The 18,082-nt window shown below is 29.9% G+C and overlaps 2 protein-coding genes across 5 annotated transcripts in view; both read right to left on the bottom strand.

The window, feature by feature from the left end:
- The window catches only part of LOC127284636 (uncharacterized), a 188,819-nt gene that overhangs the window by 56,205 nt on the left and 114,532 nt on the right, over positions 1–18,082 (bottom strand). The window lies entirely within an intron of this gene.
- LOC127284632 (cadherin-related tumor suppressor) overlaps positions 1–18,082 on the bottom strand; it is a 100,699-nt gene that overhangs the window by 9,414 nt on the left and 73,203 nt on the right. For both annotated transcript variants that reach the window (XM_051310173.1, XM_051310172.1), the window contains exons 4-12: positions 15,517–15,906; positions 15,016–15,429; positions 12,545–12,877; positions 12,219–12,396; positions 1,835–2,015; positions 1,410–1,663; positions 867–1,297; positions 436–780; positions 19–348 (exon numbers count right to left, since the gene is read on the bottom strand). In XM_051310173.1, the coding sequence (XP_051166130.1) occupies positions 19–348; positions 436–780; positions 867–1,297; positions 1,410–1,663; positions 1,835–2,015; positions 12,219–12,396; positions 12,545–12,877; positions 15,016–15,429; positions 15,517–15,906 (2,856 nt within the window). The remainder of the gene's footprint in view (positions 1–18; positions 349–435; positions 781–866; positions 1,298–1,409; positions 1,664–1,834; positions 2,016–12,218; positions 12,397–12,544; positions 12,878–15,015; positions 15,430–15,516; positions 15,907–18,082) is intronic.

The following is an 18,082-nucleotide window of genomic DNA, read 5'->3' as shown; positions in this document are numbered from 1 at the left end:
TAAAAAAGAAATTTGTACCTTGAGAAGATATTCATCTTGTTCTTCTCTATCCAAATGTCCAATGACTGTAACGTTTCCACTCAATGGATCGATAGAAAATTTTTCTCCTGGATTTTCCGTGAAGCTATAAGTGACATTTGCATTTTGATCAATGTCCTGATCACTGCTTGTAATTTTAATTACAAAAGATCCTATTTCAGCATTTTCAGTGACATTGACGCTAAATAATCTTGTAAATCGAGGAGGATTGTCATTTTTATCAAGAACTGTAATAAGAACCGTTGCTGTGCCGGTCAATCTCGGTTCACCTTGATCTCTGGCTTCAACAATTAGTTCATAAGACGATATCTGTAAAAATTATTTCAGTATTTTATTTCTTTTAGTATTTTTCATAATAAAAAAAAATTGTTGATTGTTATTGTGTTCAATATTTACCTCTTCTCGATCAAGTTTGGTGTCTGTTGTAATTTCTCCTGTATTCTCATCAATAACAAATGTCCCATCAAAATCATTGACTAAATGATAAGTAATTTGTCCATTTTCACCAGAATCAGAATCCTTGGCCGAGATTTTAGTTACAAATTGTGGTGGATAATCATCTTCAGGTACTGTCGCATTATAAAGCATAGAATCAATTACTGGCGCATTATCATTGGCATCCGTTACATTCACTAATAATTGAACAACACTTCGCAATGGTGGATTTCCAGAATCACGAACTTCAACCCATGCCTCGTAATATGGAGCAGTTTCATAATCAAAACCAGAAGCAACCAAAATCTGAAAATTCATAGAAATAATTTTTATTAGAATTATAAAAATAGAATTAAATAATCAATTATCTTGTGGAGAAAAAGAAAACTCACTTCTCCCGTGTGCGGTTCGATTTTAAGAGCGTCGCCAACGTTTCCTCCGGCCATGCCAAAAATTAAATTACTCCCAGCGCCGGAAGTTGGAGTTGTTGCGCTAAGTGTTGTGATAATTCTTCCTTCAGGCACATCTTCGGGTAAAGTAAATCTCGTATTAATTGAAGAACGAAAACTTGGAAATAATTGTTTATCCCACAAATGAATCATTAAATCGGCTGTAACACTTTGTGGTTCTGTACCACAATCGGAAGCTTGAATTTGCAGCTGATATGTCCCTTCGCTTCTCGATAATTCTTGACTTGCTCTAATAACTCCGTTATTTGGATCAATAATAAAACGTTTTGCATCTTCACCTTGGAGACGATAAACAATTCTCGAATTTTCACCATCGTCATCGTCAATTGCTTTTGCTCCAAAGACAAAGTCGCCTGAAATAAATATATAAAATTTTTTACTTTTTTAATATAGGAATATTTTAAGGAAATAAAAGACTTTCGTGAGAGTAAAAAAAATAAATAGCGGTATATTAAAATTTCTTACCATGCTTAGTGCCTTCCGGTACATAGGCAGTGTATCTCGGGCTGGAAAATCGAGGTGCATTGTCGTTTAAGTCTGTAACAGAAATTGTCAGATTGACAGCAGATGCACTTGGTTCCGTTGGACTGGAGTCTTGAGCCACCAACGTCAAGTGGTAAACGGCTGTCTGTTCCCTGTCGAGAGGTTCCACTGTGACTATCTCTCCTGTACCAGGATTCACTGAGAATTTTTCCGCCTTGTCCCCCAACAGACTGTATCTACAAGTTGAAGAAAAAAAATTCAAATTAAACTCACACAAACGTATATTAAATTCCAACTACCAATACTAATTTTTTCCAAAAGAATTTCTATTTTTATTATCAATATATACTAATACAAAAATAATATAAAAAAATTTATAATAAAAAAAGTAATTTTGAAAAATTTACCTTATTTTAGCATTGAGTCCCTCGTCTTTATCGGTAGCAACAGGATTAGCGACCCAAGTACCAATTTGTGAATTCTCAGTGACTGAGGCTTTATATTCCTGTCGTGCAAATTCCGGACTGTGATCGTTAACATCAAGAACGACAATTCTAACAATTCCGGTACCAGTCAAAGGAGGTGAACCTAGAAAAAAAAAGTTCTTAGAATAAAAGAAACAAAAATTGTTCATGAATTTGAATAATTAATTTATTCATATATAAAAATTTTATTGACTGTTTCAAGAAACTAATATTATATTGACTCTTTATACAAGTTGTTAATAGAAATTCTTTGCGAATTAATAAAAAAAAAAAAAAAAAAAAGAATCATCATGTCTTGGGGGGCGTAAACTCTGTTCGTTGGATGAGTAAGTGAGAATAGGGAATATGAGAAAAGAGAGAAAGAGATGAGATTGATGAATACATAAGGAAAAGAGATGACCGGGACTAGGTTCTACAGCCGCATGTGAATGTATCGTGACCATAGCGTTCAGATCTCAGCGGGATGCTTCTATAAATTCCTATAAGAAAGCCTGCGGTGTTCCATGTTACCTAATCCAGCGACTTTAATAGTTCAAATTCATTATCGAGTTATTACCAGCACGGTCCATATAATTCAAAATCAAAAAAACTTCAAATTTCGGTAGAAATTTTAATTTTCTCAGAAAAGGTATTTTTACCTTATATTTTATATATATTTTTATACATTTTTTATATATTTATTTTTATCCATTTTTTATATATTTATATATATATTTTTCTTCTTAATACACCGGAACAAATTATTCATCAGAGAAATTAAAAAAAATTTCTTTTCTAAAATTATCAATTTTTGTTTTTTCATTTTTTTGCAATAATTTTTAATATATAAATATTATTGGCGTCCATTTAATTTTCTTTCATCGTCTTTATAAATAGATAATTGCATCATATGAAAATTGTTGTAAATTAATTTATTTCAAGTTAACACAAATTTGCTTAGGCGTTACGCGATCATTATGCAAAACGTCGGTCAAGTGCTCAGTTTGTATGGTTCACAGCTAAAGCGAAATCGCGATACGAACATAATTATTACATTTCACGCCCTGAGGATTTTTCTGACCGTCAAACCATGTCCGTTTTACTATAAATAATACTCTAGTGATAATTTTTTTTTTAAATGATAAATCAATAACTTTTCCTTCTGCGTCTAATATTCATAAATTTATTCGCCTATATTTAATAAATTAATAAATAAAAATAATAATATTTATAATATAATATAAATGATAAATATATATATATAAAAATAATAAAAATAAATAGAAATAAAAAAATGTGATTTTCTATAAATTTTGTAACTAATAGATGACATTTTATTTGTAAAAAATTTCAACTTTTTATTAAATATTTAAGATCTGATATTTAAGGTCTGTCACTTAAGGATTTTCCTGAAGGCAACTGACTGATCTCGACAGCTATTCTATAATTCTGTAGATCAAGTAAATGTCCATTTATAGCAAGCCTTGCACATTAATTGGTTCATATCTACTCCATTCAATCGGCACCCAGCTTCAGCGATAAATGGGCATTATTCTCGTCGAATGCCATACTACTCTTCTCTCGAGGTACAATTTTCAAGCTTAAAATCTTCAAGCTACAATCTTTTATTATTTTTTTCCCCCTTTATCATAGAAAATTTTTTTTATTGTATTTCCCGTTAGTTAGAATTTTCATTCATTATAAATTTAAAAAAAGGAACACTGATCCTTAGTATGATAATTTAAAATTAAAAAAATAAAATTGAAAATAAGGAATAATTTTTTTTTTAAATTCACCCTGGATCAATTTTGACTTTGGTTTCATCCAAAGAGGCTTCTTTAAAAATCTGCCCCGAAGGTTCAATGGCTGTGACCAACCAGTTTGAGGTATAAAAGCCGATATTATAGCTCCACACACAGGATCTAGATCCGGCACTCGAACTTGCACTTAACAGGTTTCGACATCTTCCGATTTAACGCACTACTATATGGGGGTTCACAATTCCCTTGAAATCCATTATATGTTCGCGAATAACATTCACTGGAATTTTAATTTATCTTCTTTTATATATTATATTGTTTTTCATAATTGAAAAAAAAAATTATTTTAGATTCAAACAAATTTTAATAAAAAGGGTGTAAAAATGAAATTGATTTTTGATATCTATTTGAATTTGTTAAAAATTAATATTTGATAGCAAAAAATCGGTCGCTGATTCAAATAGTAATATTTCTACTAATCTTTTAGTTAAAAATAAATAATTACAAATTTAATTTTATATGTTAAAATAACTAAAATTTCTAGTATCTAATGAAATTAGTTTTGACTATTTTTGCAATAAAAATTAATTACTTTTTGGTTATTAATTATTTTTTTATAAATGTAAAATTACTAATAACTAAAAAGTAACTAAAGAAATAACTAATTTTATAGCAAAATCCAGTTGCCGTTTCAAATAGTAATATTTATATTAATCTTTTATAGTTAAAAATAACAAAGTATTAGTTAAATTTACTTTTAGGTTTATGTTAAAATAATTGAAATTTCTAGTAACTAATTTAATTAGTTTTTACTATTGTTTCAAATAAAAATTAGTTACTTTTTAGTTATTAGTTTAAATTAATTATTCTTTTTACTATTTTTTAAGCAAAAAAGCATAAAATTTTTTTTACTAACAATTAGTTATTTTTAACTAATTCAGATTTAGAATGTAAAACATTTGTGTGACAAATTTCAGTTCTCTGGGTTAAAATAACAAGTTTTTATAAAAAATTAACTACAAAATAACTGAAACAAAATTTTAATCTTGGAATAAATTAGAAAAAGAAAACTTGGCTATTGAACATAAATTCCAAGGTGTGTGGCCACGATATGAAGGATTAATCGTAAGGGAATTTGTCATACGAATACAAAGAAACTTGTATATACACATATTCATGCTAGGCGTATAGCTTTTCTTGGAGTAAGTTGATCGTTGATATTACGATTATAGCTCGTTTTGCTTGATGCACAATCATGACTAATATATTGTGATCATTTTTCCATCATTGATAAATAGAAACAAAAACATATAGCCATTTGTATATTAAACCCAGTAAACCAGTTACTATATCAATTCAACCGTTTACAATTATTTATATAATTATTATTTCACTTTTTTTCTAGAAATTTTTTAATGCAAAAAAAACTTTAAAAATAAAAAAATCTTTTTTCAAAAAAGGGAATATTTTTGAATTGAAAAAAAATTAATTTTTATTTTGATGATTATAATTTAGAAAATTGGTTCTGTGGTTTATTGACTTTAGAGTTTTTGGTTCAGTAGCCATACGGTTTATTAGTTCTTTAACAGCTTAACTGTTTTCCTACCTATATATATAAAAGCGAGAGACCCTAATGATTATTTCAGAAATAATAACTGCTTGCCTTGGAACTAAATTAAAATACAGTACACCTATAAGTACATGAACGGTAATCTCGTTAACGTGTAAATACTTTTACTACACACAGAATATAATGTGGAACCACGACAAAAACTGGAAAAGAAGTTAATAAAAAGAGCGATACACACACACACAAGGAGTAATTTGTCAATTAAATTGACAATCTGTTATACTAAATGTGACAATATATATGTTATATTACAAAATCGATAATTATAAAAAAAGTGTCTTAAAAACTCTTTTTCCCATTGCTTCGAAAATGTACATTTTGCGTAAAAGAATTTTTTTATTATAGTAAAAAAAATTCTTCACAAATTGAAATTATATATTTATAATATTAAAATATTTTCATACTACCAGGAAGTGAAAAAACAATGTCCTCAATCTTCAATAATGATAGTAGGTGCTTAAATGTGTGATGTTTGCAGCACCACACGGTGAAAATAATAGAATAGTATTTTTTTTTCTCTCTTGACAGAGAGATAGGCTTTGAGGAAGTTGAGTTCTTCCTGAACGCCCTCGAAACGTTTTCTGGATTTTACATGCGCCGGACAAGAAATAGACCAACTGAATGGAATAACATTGCATTTCTTAGGCGGCGGGAACACGAGAAGTGCTCGTAAGGAAAATCAGGAGTTTAGATAAAAGTAGAAAAGAAAAAGAAAAAAAAGAGAGAGAGAGAAACAAAGAAAATGTTCGCAAATGGTAGATAAAAACAGTAACAATAAAAATCATTTACATTTTTTTTTTGAAATTGAAAAACAATTTAAACTTTAGATATGTAAAATTTCATGAAATTTTCGTTTAGTGAAATATTTTATGAAAAATTGAAATATTTCAATCTTGCATGAAATTTTTCTTCGCTTACATCCCGATTAAACTTGCGGGACAAGATTGACTTGAAGTTTGTCACATCAAGTTTTATTGATAATTTTTAAAAATCGCGCCTAAATCTTTATCTCGATTGTTTTTTCCTGTAAATGGACAAATACTATTTGATACTATTCGTGGGAATAAAAAATGAAACAAATGAAGATTAAAATTGGAAATTGTGTAACTAAATAACTCGAATCAGAAATTGGGAAATTGATGGAATTTGAGTAAGTCCATTTTTTCCATTTCTCGAGGAGTTGAAAATGACGAACGGTTCTGGAATGTTTAAAATATATATTATATTATACGAAAGCGTGTAATTTTTTGTTGGAGACTTGAGTTACGTGGCCACCGAGAGAATATCGAAAATGTATCCATACTCAATCCCTACAGTTATTAGTCTCTTGGCAGGGTTGAGAAGAGTTATGACGCGCGATTATGATAATCGGTCCCTCTCTCTCTTTTCTTCTCTTTGGTCCCGCTTCCCCTTCTGGTATTTCGGGGCCTTATCTTCCGCTTTTATGCATCTTTGTCCCATAACCGTGCTTGCTATATTCTACTTTACTCTCTTATAAGAGATCTCTTATTATTATTAAAGTGCGTCGTTATGATTATTATATATATATATACCCTGTGAATAAATGCTATATTTCGAGCCTCGAGTCCTACCTCCAATCACAGAAATAGTTTTTGGCAGTGCACCGTATCGGTGAACATAATTATATGTATGTATGTATGTATATAACCATTGTAATCGTCCTCTCTTTTGCTTTTCAAAGCCCATTAGTCGCTCCTTATATGTAAATTTCACTTGAGAATAATAATGTGCGCGGCTTTCATTACTCTCTTGCCAAATCAATAATGCGTAAAGAGAAAATTTATATATTTACATATATGCTCTCTCGACTCTTTTTATGTATTCTCCGGTGTATAATCTTTAAATTGGAGTGAATAATGTGTTTTTGGATCGAGATGATGGACGTTTGTCAGTCAAGTTTTTTTAAAACGAGAATTCTTACTAATATATTGACTTTTCTTATAAAAGAATTGTCTGTATGACGCGCCAAGAGAGAAGGGACCTTACGTCAAAAAAGATTTTAGGTTATGTTTGTGATCGAATTCAATAAAAACTAATTTTCATTTTACCGGGGTTGCTACGGTTGAAAAATTTCAAAATTTTAGTTTTAAGTTTTAGCTTATTTTATTATTATTAATAATTTTAAAAAATGTATCTAAATTGAAAAATTATGTATTGGAGTTTTTTTAAAAATTTTAAAAAAGAAAAGAAAGGTATTTTTAGGTTAGTAATCTTGTTGACGTTACTGTACATTACTTATATACGTTACGTTTTACATTAAAAAATTCGAGATTAATTAAAAATAATTTATAAATACAACCACTGTGAAATGTTTCTCTGTTCCCTCATATATTTCCCCCAATTATTCATTATCTAGTATGAAACACTTGCTTTTAGCCACTAAATCCAATACGACGCATTAATCACATTCAACGAATGTTTTTACAGTTTTTCTATACGGGTTCATTTTGAGTAACGTGAAGTTGTCTGTTGACTCATTTTGATGCAGATATCATAATGAGATGCAGCAAAAATGAGTTCATTTTTTTGTGTGGTAATATTGTCAACTTGATCATTTGAAATTTACAGGATTCAAATATGGCATATTAATTTTTGAAAAAATATTTTATAAAATTCCCTGACTTTTCCTGACCGTAGTATAAGTACTCACTCGATGGGTACATTCGGAAAATTTTGATGATGATTAAAGGCTTGAGCAGAATAGAAACGTAACCGAAATCGTAACTGCAAAAGCAACCAGAATAATGAGCTAGAGAAGGACAAACAATATCCCTCTCTAACTCATTCTTTCGGTTGCGATTACGATTTCGGTTACGTTTCTATTCTGCTTCTTCTTAGCGATACCAGCTCTCTTGCGGAAAAACTGTCGCAACTCAGGTGAGAGATCAATAATTACAAATGACGGACATAAATTCAAAAACGACAGCGTTAAGGTGAAAATTCTTGAGCAAAACGTGAAAAAAGAACTAGAGATTTCTTGAACATAAAAACATAAATTAAATTACAGTTTCTCACGATAGAAAATTCAAAATCCTTTTTTTCGACTCCCTATTATTCTGTCAACTAATTATACCGGAAATTCGTCCAACTATACACGTAGTACAGTCACCGTCGACAAGGCTAATCATGACATTTTATTCTTGCGCAAGAGCGACTCAATTGAGCGCATAAAACTTGGGCTTGACTCTCGCGCAAATTCCAAAGAATCGCTTTACCGTGATGTTATTCGAATATAAGAAGTATCTCTCTCTTTCTCTCTCGTTTTCGAATAGAAGAGATATCTTGCAAAGAAGAAGCGCATATAACAAGGAAAAAGTCTTCGGCCGAAGGGCAAACGCTTTACCAGTCTTTGGGGCCCTCTTCTCGTTTTAGAGATGCTGACTTTGCTCCACGACGTGTATATATATAGAATATGTGTGTATGTTGAGAGCAGAAAAGCCAAGAGGGACACAGACGAGATTTTAAACTCACAGATGGAGGCGTTCAGCATCGGTGGACAATGGCGACGAGCCTGACAGGACAAGGTCGCGCACATCAGACCTGCTTCGACTCGCTTGTTGCTTACCACAACGGTTTTCACTGCTCTTTACCGCAGCTAGTATAAGCAAACCAATGTTAGCTGCTGCTGCTGCTTCTGCTTCTTCTGTATAATGCGTAACTATCCTCTTTCTTTTATTTTGTTTACCTCGGTTAAACGTGTGAACACGTACTCTCTTTCATACAAGAGTCCTTTTTTTGTATTATAGTCATCCTCATTACTCCACTTTAAGAAATCCATTAATTCTCTTCATTGCAAAAACGGGTGTCTTATTTTGAGAAATAGTCTTAAAATTGTCTCGATTTGTTTCATTGGTTAGAAAAATGTCTAAGACGTTCCGTCATTGGCCGAAATCTAGGAACTTTAATTAAACTTTATCTTCATTTTTAATGGATAAATTATTTATTTTCAATCTAATTTAAAAATCATTCTCCAGGATAAAAATATTAAATTCAGGTTATGTTATTGAAAACACTGACAGATATTTCTTGGTGGTATCTATGCGAATCTTTCACCACCTATGGGGATGTATGAGTACTTGTCATGAACTTTCAACAAATCTTGGCACCACTTTGGTGAAGTGGAAGATTGGTCTCCTGTAGTCTATTCTCCATGCAAAAAACAAAAAAAAAACAGAGCTCGAACATATTTGAAGACAATGTACGAAACACTCTAATCTAGAAAATATTTGCTAAAAGAGAAGTCTGGTAAATACACGAACGAGTAACATAGCCATATAATATGCTCTTACAAGTTTTGTATAGTCGCGCATAGTACAGAGAGGAGAGTAAAAAAGAGAGAGAGAGAGAGGGGGGGGGGGTAATCTTATACCGCCTTTGGCGACCCTAATAGGCCAGCCGTGTGCGACAAAACCCTTTGCTCTCTTATTATCCTATTGCCCAGAGAGACCGTCTGTATTCTTCGCATTCTGCGTTTTGTACCTTCTTCTTCACACGTAGGAACGAGCCGAGACCACAAGTAAGTCACACGCAAGATGCGAAGGGAAATGAGATTCAATGACCTATCGCGCTTGCAAATCTGTATTGTTCGCTTCGGGGCCGACGAGCGCCTCAAGAAAGAAAAAAAAACAGAAAAAAAGAGCAGAGCATCAAAAAAAAAAATCGCCTCTGGGAACACAGACGTAAAACCGTCTAGAGTGTATTGAAATATCTCATTCACTCATTTTTTTTCCCTCACCAAAACATTCATAATTTTTTCCAAATACTTATTTTCCTCCAGAAATTTACATTTTTTCCAACCCTTAACGAAATTTTAATTTCTTTTTAAAAAATTCTCAATGTTACCAAATCGTAATTTAATTACATAAATATGAGAAAATTTCAAGAGAAATTGTCATAAATTTTTTTTTCTTAAGGAATATATTTCACCATATAATGGTATTACATAAAACACGTATATGTACATACTGGAAAAAGAGTTTTTAATATACGAGTGATTGACTTTAAGGCAACTGGAAGATAAGAAATGCTGATTATTTCATGTATAATGAGAATAGGTCTATGGCACTTTCTGTAATATTTGCTCGTAAAGAAAAAGCGAGAGTAAAAGTCTAATAACGAGAAAATGAGACTGGACCAAAATAGTATCTCACGAAACACAAAATTTTATCTACAAAAAATTATATCATTAAATTAAAAAATCTAAAACTTTTCTAGATTCCAATATAAGAATTTCGATAACGAATTAATTAAACGAAATAATATTTCGTTGAAGCTTTTTTTTCTCTCTCCCTATGTGGAAAGAAGAATAATATGAGAACTTGTATTGGTCGCCGCGAGGTTTTTGATGTACAGATAACTCCGCGGTTATTTTCTTCTCTCTCTCTCTCTTTATACGTTTGATACTCGACGTTTCGCGTAATATATTTTATACACAGCGCAAAGAATTGTACCCGTAGAAACGAAAAAATGCCACTTGGAATTAATAGTTGTGCGTCTCTATTATCAGGACACAGGTGCTATAGCTAATGGACGGAAATTCCACTCAAATAAAAACAGTTACAACTTCAGTAAATATTTCTCTTTCCACACATACGTGAAAACGTGCGTGCAATTTCAGTTGTATATTCATCTCAAGATAAATATTTATCCTATCATTTAAACAATTTGCAAATTCTTCAAGACAAATTCCCGATATTTTATTTATTTATATTCCAAACGATATTCATCAAGTTTATCAGATTGGATCAAGAATTTCACCACAGAATTAGGAAAAAAAAATTCTGTTATTTACTTGAGAATTAAATAAATTGGGATTTGGTTCAAGTTCAAAGACATTGTGTGAAAGATGAGAGAGTATTAATTCTAATGCATGTGCCAATTGAATAGTCTGGCGTGACTACTTGTGATTTAGTTGAATCAAGATTTCATCACACTCTCCGTCTCTCTCTCTCTCTCTTTTTCCCTCCCGAAGAGAAGGTGGAATTTCAGTAGTGACAGCCTTTCCCAGCAAGACTCCGTTACCTTGTCATTTATCCAATCCTTCTTATTTAATACATAATTCGTCATTCCCTAGACTATATATATAAACATTCCTCTGTTCGTAGGAAGTCGAAAAAAAGTGTCATTACCCTTGTAAATGTGCCTCAAAGTATTCTACTTTATATGCAAGTTAATCTTAATCTCGTATAATTTTCTTTTATAAATAACCCAACCCAACAATTTCAGTCATTGATTAATAGGAATTTATATGTAGAAAAAAGTAGTCTCGACTATTACACACATTACTACCTGGTGGTCTGCTTCCATCACATTTCTTTTTTTCTCGTCAAATTCTCAAATTTTGTACACTGAAAAAATTGACCCCAAACGAAAAATTCAATAAATATTTACAGTTTTTAACTGAATATAGAAATTTGTCGATTCGTACAGTACTAAAATTTTGTCAGTGTATTAATTTAAAAAAATTGTCAAAGATTCGATGGGATAATATAAAAGAGGGGTAGAAAAACGCAATGTGTGAAAGGAACCTAAAGTTTAGAAATGCTGCATTCCTATTTCCTCTAATGGTTTATTTTCCTTGAAGCTGCGTGTGTGTCTATCTACCATCTATATCTGTAGTACCTCTCTCTCTTTCTGCGCTCGAAAGAGAGGAGGCCACTCTCCTCATGTTTATACCTGCACACGCACCTATCGTGCACGCATCGCGACACGCACTTTAAAGTGCAACCTTTAAACAAACGCATTAGTGAATCTGATTTTTCCTATCATTATACTCTTCATCTATTTTCTTCAATAATTAGCTATTTTAGCAATAAAAAATAAAATGAATTAACTTTCAACGCTTTCAATATATTTTCAAAATATAAAATTTAAGTCGCATTTCTTTTTCCTGGAATATGAATTTAAATTTACTCACCGGTATCCATTGCGACGAGGGTCAAGGTATATTCTGACACTAATTCCCTGTCCAATGGTCGAAGTAGAAAAATATCTCCAGTGCTGGCATTGATTCTAAAAAGATCGGTGTCACCTTCTTTCAAAAAATAGCGAACTTGATCATTGTATGGCGGTGTATCGGCATCGTAGGCTTGAACCTAAAGTAAAATTTATATTAAATTTGCCACAAATACCAAGTTTCGAATTTTTTTTTTTGAATTTATAAAATCTTCAAAGAAACATTAAACTCAGAAGTAAATGAAAAAAAATTTATCTTTTTTATAAAAAACTATTTTTTTTACATACCTGGATCACAAATCCTCCGCCGGGTGGTACCAAATTCTCCATAACATGAGCCAAATAGGGAGAATCGAGAAAAACAGGCGCATTGTCATTAATATCCAAAACAGTGATAATAACTTCAGATGTATCGTCACGTGAAACTCCTCCAATTTCCGGTGCGCAATCTTCAGCTCGCACTGTAAGACGATATCTAGACTTTCGTTCGAAATTTAAATTTTTCGCTACACGAATCACTCCACCGTCTTCTGAGATTGTAAAATCACGGTTGTCATCGCCAAGTACGATACTATAGCGAACTCTTCCATTTGCACCTTCATCACGGTCTGTTGCTGAAACCTAATACCAATTTTCTAATTTTACTATTCATCTATTTTACTACATGTTTTATTATTCTATATAGACATATAAATTTTATAAAAAATTGTTATTTACAAAAATTATTATTTATCTATTTTACTATATATTTTATTATCCTATATAGAGATCTAATTATTTTTGTAATTATTATTTACAAAAATCATTATTTGTCTATCTATTTATTTATTTTTATCTATTTTACTATTTAACTATTCTATATAGAGATATAATAATTTTTGTAAATAATTATTGCACGGAAAAAAATATAAAGTAATTTTTACTATTTACAAAGTAAAATATAAACTTTCAGGAACTTCTGCGGATTTTTTTTTGCTCCAAAAATAAAAAAAATTATAGTACTGAAATAGTAAAGTTTACTCTGTAGTTTTCCTCTCCCCTGGCCAAAAGTCCAGGCAAATGCGAGTGCTTCTAATAAAAGTCGGTCTACAGCCGCAATTTTAAGAGTTTGTTGAGTTCAAAGAGTTAAATAAAAGTTGTGAGCAAATTGTAAAGACCCCTAAGGGGTATACAATGAAATCAATTTTAACTTTTAGTAAAGTTTACTCTGGAAATAATATATAGTTTTTACTATTTACGGAGTAAAATTAACAAAAATGTGCAAAAGTTCCGGACAGTTTAGATTTTACTACGAAAGTATTAAAAGTTACAAGCCTCGGATTATACGACTTTTTTTCGAAAATACTACTTTCTTCGACTTATTTGAAAAAGATGCGACTTTTTCAAATTTTTTTTTACAAAATTTTTAATCAAAATACGTCTTTTTAATATATAATGCAAATCTTCTTTATTTCAATTATTTAACAAATTTTAAACTAAAATTTTTCTCAAAATTAATTATTTTTAATAATTTTAATAAAAATTCTTCAGAAATTCAATTATATTAAATTATTTTTTAATTAAAAACTTATGAAATTGAATTTTTGTTTGTATTTTCTAATAGAAATTCATCAACAACTAAAATAAAAAACATTTAATTAAAAATCACGTGGAATTCAATTATTTTCAAATATCTGAATGGTAAATCTTTGAAAATTCAATTACTTTTAAAAAATATAACCTAGAATTATTTGATAAATTATTTTCAATTCTGTAAAATTTAATTATTGTTTGGAATTTAACAAAATCTTTTGAGATTCAATTATTTTTAAAAATTTCAACTATAACCCCTTCTAAGTTCAATTTTTTTTAATAATTTTAATATTTCATTAAAAATTCAGTTATTTAAAAAAGTTTTAAATAAAAACACTAAATTGTTGTCAGAATGGATTTAATATCTAATAACATTAGTTATTTAAAGTAAAATACTTATTAACTAATTAAATTTTAATTAAAATTGAAAAAATCGACTTTTTTAAAATGTAAATCGTCTAAAACGACTTTTTTTTGCTCCTTAAAATCATTTCGAGGCTTGAATTTACTATTATTTTGTTTTCCATTTTTTTTCCGTGTGTTTACAAAAATTAATATTTATCTATTTACTTATGTTGATCTATTTTACTATTTATTTTATTATTCTATATAGAGATCTAATAATTTTTGTAAATAATTATTATTAACAAAAATTATTATTTATCTATTTTACTATTTTACTATATATTTTATTATTCTATATAGAGATTTAATAATCTTTGCAAATAATTATTATTTACAAAAATTATTATTAGAAAAATTATTACACGATTGTGAATTATTTCCTGCATGTTCCGACATTTATTGTAACTATACTTATAAAAATAATTAACTTTGACGCAAACTATACAGGAATATAAATTAAAGACATAAATAAAACACATAGAAATTAATTAACAGACATAAAAGGAAATAGTTGATTACAGTTTAGTTTAGATCCGTTTAATTTTCAATGATTTGACCCTATTTCCTATTATGACGAATAATCGATATTAATCGATTGTGCAATTTGTTGCTCCGAGAGAAAGAAAATTACAATTAGATATTGTTTCATCGTTTCTCATATAAATAAACATTTATTACGGAATTTCAATATTATCTCAACCGCACCCTTCATTTAACAATGAGTCTATAATAGCAAAAGAAAAAAAATATATTTTTTTAATTATATATTAAAATCGACTTACCTGAAGAACGCTGGCACCAATGCTTGCATTTTCAGCAACGGTAGCTGAATATTGTCGTGGATCAAAAATCGGTGAATTATCATTTTCGTCAAGAACAACTACGGTGACTTTTGTTGAAGATGATCTTGGTGGATCGCCTCGATCACGAGCAGACACTTGTAGCGTATAATTTGGCCTCTGTTCCCTGTCCAATGAACCGGAAACTCGCAATAATCCATCAACTGTTCCCAAAGTGAATGGAAATCCATTTTCATCCAAAGAATATTCGACATAACCATTTCGTCCTTCGTCGCGATCAACGGCCTTAATTGCCATCACCACCGTATTTGAGGGTGCATTCTCAATTATTATTGTCTGATTCGGTGATATAAATTCCGGTGCAAGGTCATTTACATCCAGAAGAACGATTGTCACCTGCAAAAAGTAGGACAATTTTTATTATTTATTATTATTTTTTTATCAACAAAAAAAATTGTTCTACAATTAAAAAATAAAATTTACCTGCACAGTTGATGAGAGAGCACGAGCAGGATACTGTGGACTATCATTGGCTCTCAATATTAAACTGTAGAGAGATTTTTTCTCACGATCGAGTAATTTTTTCGTAAAGACAGTTCCGTTTGGTGCAATATCAAAATCATTGTTCTCATCGCCACTGACAATTGCATAGGCAACTTTACCATTGTCCAATGAATCCATATCTTGAGCAGTAGCTGATAATACCGCTGTACCAATTGTGGCATTCTCCAAAACTTCAGTGGCATAGGGTCCTGGTTCAAAAATTGGTGCATTGTCGTTGAGATCGACAACGTTACAGTAGACCGTGACTGTGGATGACAAAGCAGGAATTCCACCATCCGTTGCTTGGACAACAAGAATGTAATGCTGAACCTGATCAAGAATCATCATCATTTTTTTTTTATCAGAACAAAGATGCTCGCGATACTCATTCAAATTAATATTTGAAATTTAAAAAAAAAAATTATTTAAATTTACAATTTATTGTTATCTCTGGCTGTTTGAATAATTTCCTTATAAAGAATATATCTATAAATATTAAAATTGTGTAATTTCTTTAATAATAATAAATTTATTGGACATTGAAAACAATTTTATTCAGGCAGTCTTGATTTTAACTGGCCGTGCGCGTTGTCAATTATTCAGTGTCGATAAGTTTCAATAAATTAACAGTGTATATCGGGAGTAAAGCGTGTCAGACGTATGGAGCGTGGGTTTATTGGTATTTTAGTGGCAACAAATCTAAGGCACAGTGGCGCTAGGAGAAATAAAAACACTGTTTTGTTGCGTGCTTTGCTTTTCTGTATCTGAGATATTGCTCTCCTACGTTGAAATTCTTTTCTATATTTATAAACGCCAAGCGAATAACGATTTGGTATAAATCGCAACAAACTAAAACTTTATATAGTCTTCAAGAAAGTAATGTTTTCTACAATATAATAATAATTACATTTCAAATAGCACAACTTTCTCGTATTCTCTTTTTTCTCTTTCTGTATAAAACTTTTTTTCGTTTTTCGTTGGCTTTTTATCATTTTAATTTCTATGAAATGTTAGATTGTGACAAGTAATGCTGCGCCACCTACTTATGAAACACTCGTTTATAATCGTTTATCAGTCGGTAATACAGAAATCTACATTAAAATATTGTAAAATTCGAAAAAAGTGTGGCATAAGTTTTTTTATTTTCTAGATTTCTATTTATGTCAAATCGAAAATAGCAAAGAAATAAGTTCCTTATAATCCTGTTCGGTGACTCATAAATGTAATAGCGGGTGAAATCGTTGAGTGTATATATGAAAAATGTCACTGACAATAAGCCAAGTTGCTTTCTCGACTACTCGGATAAAAGTTTTGATAAATTTAAATGCCGTTGTTCATATGAACGTTGTTTTAAGATTCGATCTATGATGTGTGTGTGTGTCGCTAATGGTACACACAATGAGAGAAAATGATATTATACGGCAAAATCGTAATATTTGACATATCGCAATATAATGAACGGCACTATATATTCTTCTTTGTCTTCTCGCAAATATAGCTATACTCCCTAAAAGATTATCTATATCAAATACTTTTAAGGAGATACCAAGCCCTGTTTTAATTTATATGTATTCTCTGATGAAATATTATTTCAACTCTTTTTCTCTTTTGTCAATTAAATCAATTACAATTATTCCTAGATTCAGTTTTGGATATACAATAATTTTTATTACAAAAATATAAAAAATAAAATATTTTAATTACAAAATATACAATAATTTTAAATATACGAAAATCAGGCCTCGGACGGAATTTAAGGTTAGGTCAAAATCAATGCAATTTTCACATAAAGCTTTAATGGAAAAATCATATCGACTTTGACATGCCCTTAAGAAACAGAAAAAGTTAATTTACATTTCAAAAAAAGTGGAATAAATCGATGTTTTTTAAAATTAAATTTAATCAATTAAAAAATATTTTACTTTAAACAACTAATGTTATTAGATATTAAATTCAATTTTATTAATTTCTTAATGAGAATAATTCTACAAGAATATTATCAAGAAAATTTATTTCGAATATTTCAGAATCAAACTAAGATAAATTTTCAAAATTTTATTTAAGTAGATCAATTTTCTAAAAAAAAATTCTTCAATTTAAAAAATTTTTTGAAGTGGAATTTAATGGCATGTCAAAGTTACGCTACGTGTTACATAAATGCTGCCATGTTAAAAGTGTCACCACTTTCGCATCCCCTTAAGCAATTTATTCGAATTAAAAATTTTGGCATAGTTTTTTGTTTTAACAAAAAAAAAATGTGTTACAGATTTTTAAATTAAATTTTTTTAAATAATTGAATTACAGAAAATTTGAAATTTTTCTGCAAATTTAAACTGCTGTAGTTTTTTTTCTAAATTTCTGACAACAATAATTCTTAGAGTTTTTATTTAAAACTTTTTTCAATAATTAAATTTTTTAAGAAATATTAAAATTATTAAAAATAATTGAATTTTGGAGGAATTACATTTGAAATTTTTAGAAATAATTGAATTTCAAAAGATTTTGT

This window comes from Leptopilina boulardi, unplaced genomic scaffold (genome assembly GCF_019393585.1).
Source record: "Leptopilina boulardi isolate dan_hultmark-lab unplaced genomic scaffold, ZJU_Lbou_2.1 LbouV2_325, whole genome shotgun sequence".
NCBI lineage: Eukaryota > Metazoa > Arthropoda > Insecta > Hymenoptera > Figitidae > Leptopilina > Leptopilina boulardi.
The sequence above is the reverse complement of the archived record's forward strand: the minus strand, read 5'-3'. Positions and strand labels throughout refer to the sequence as shown.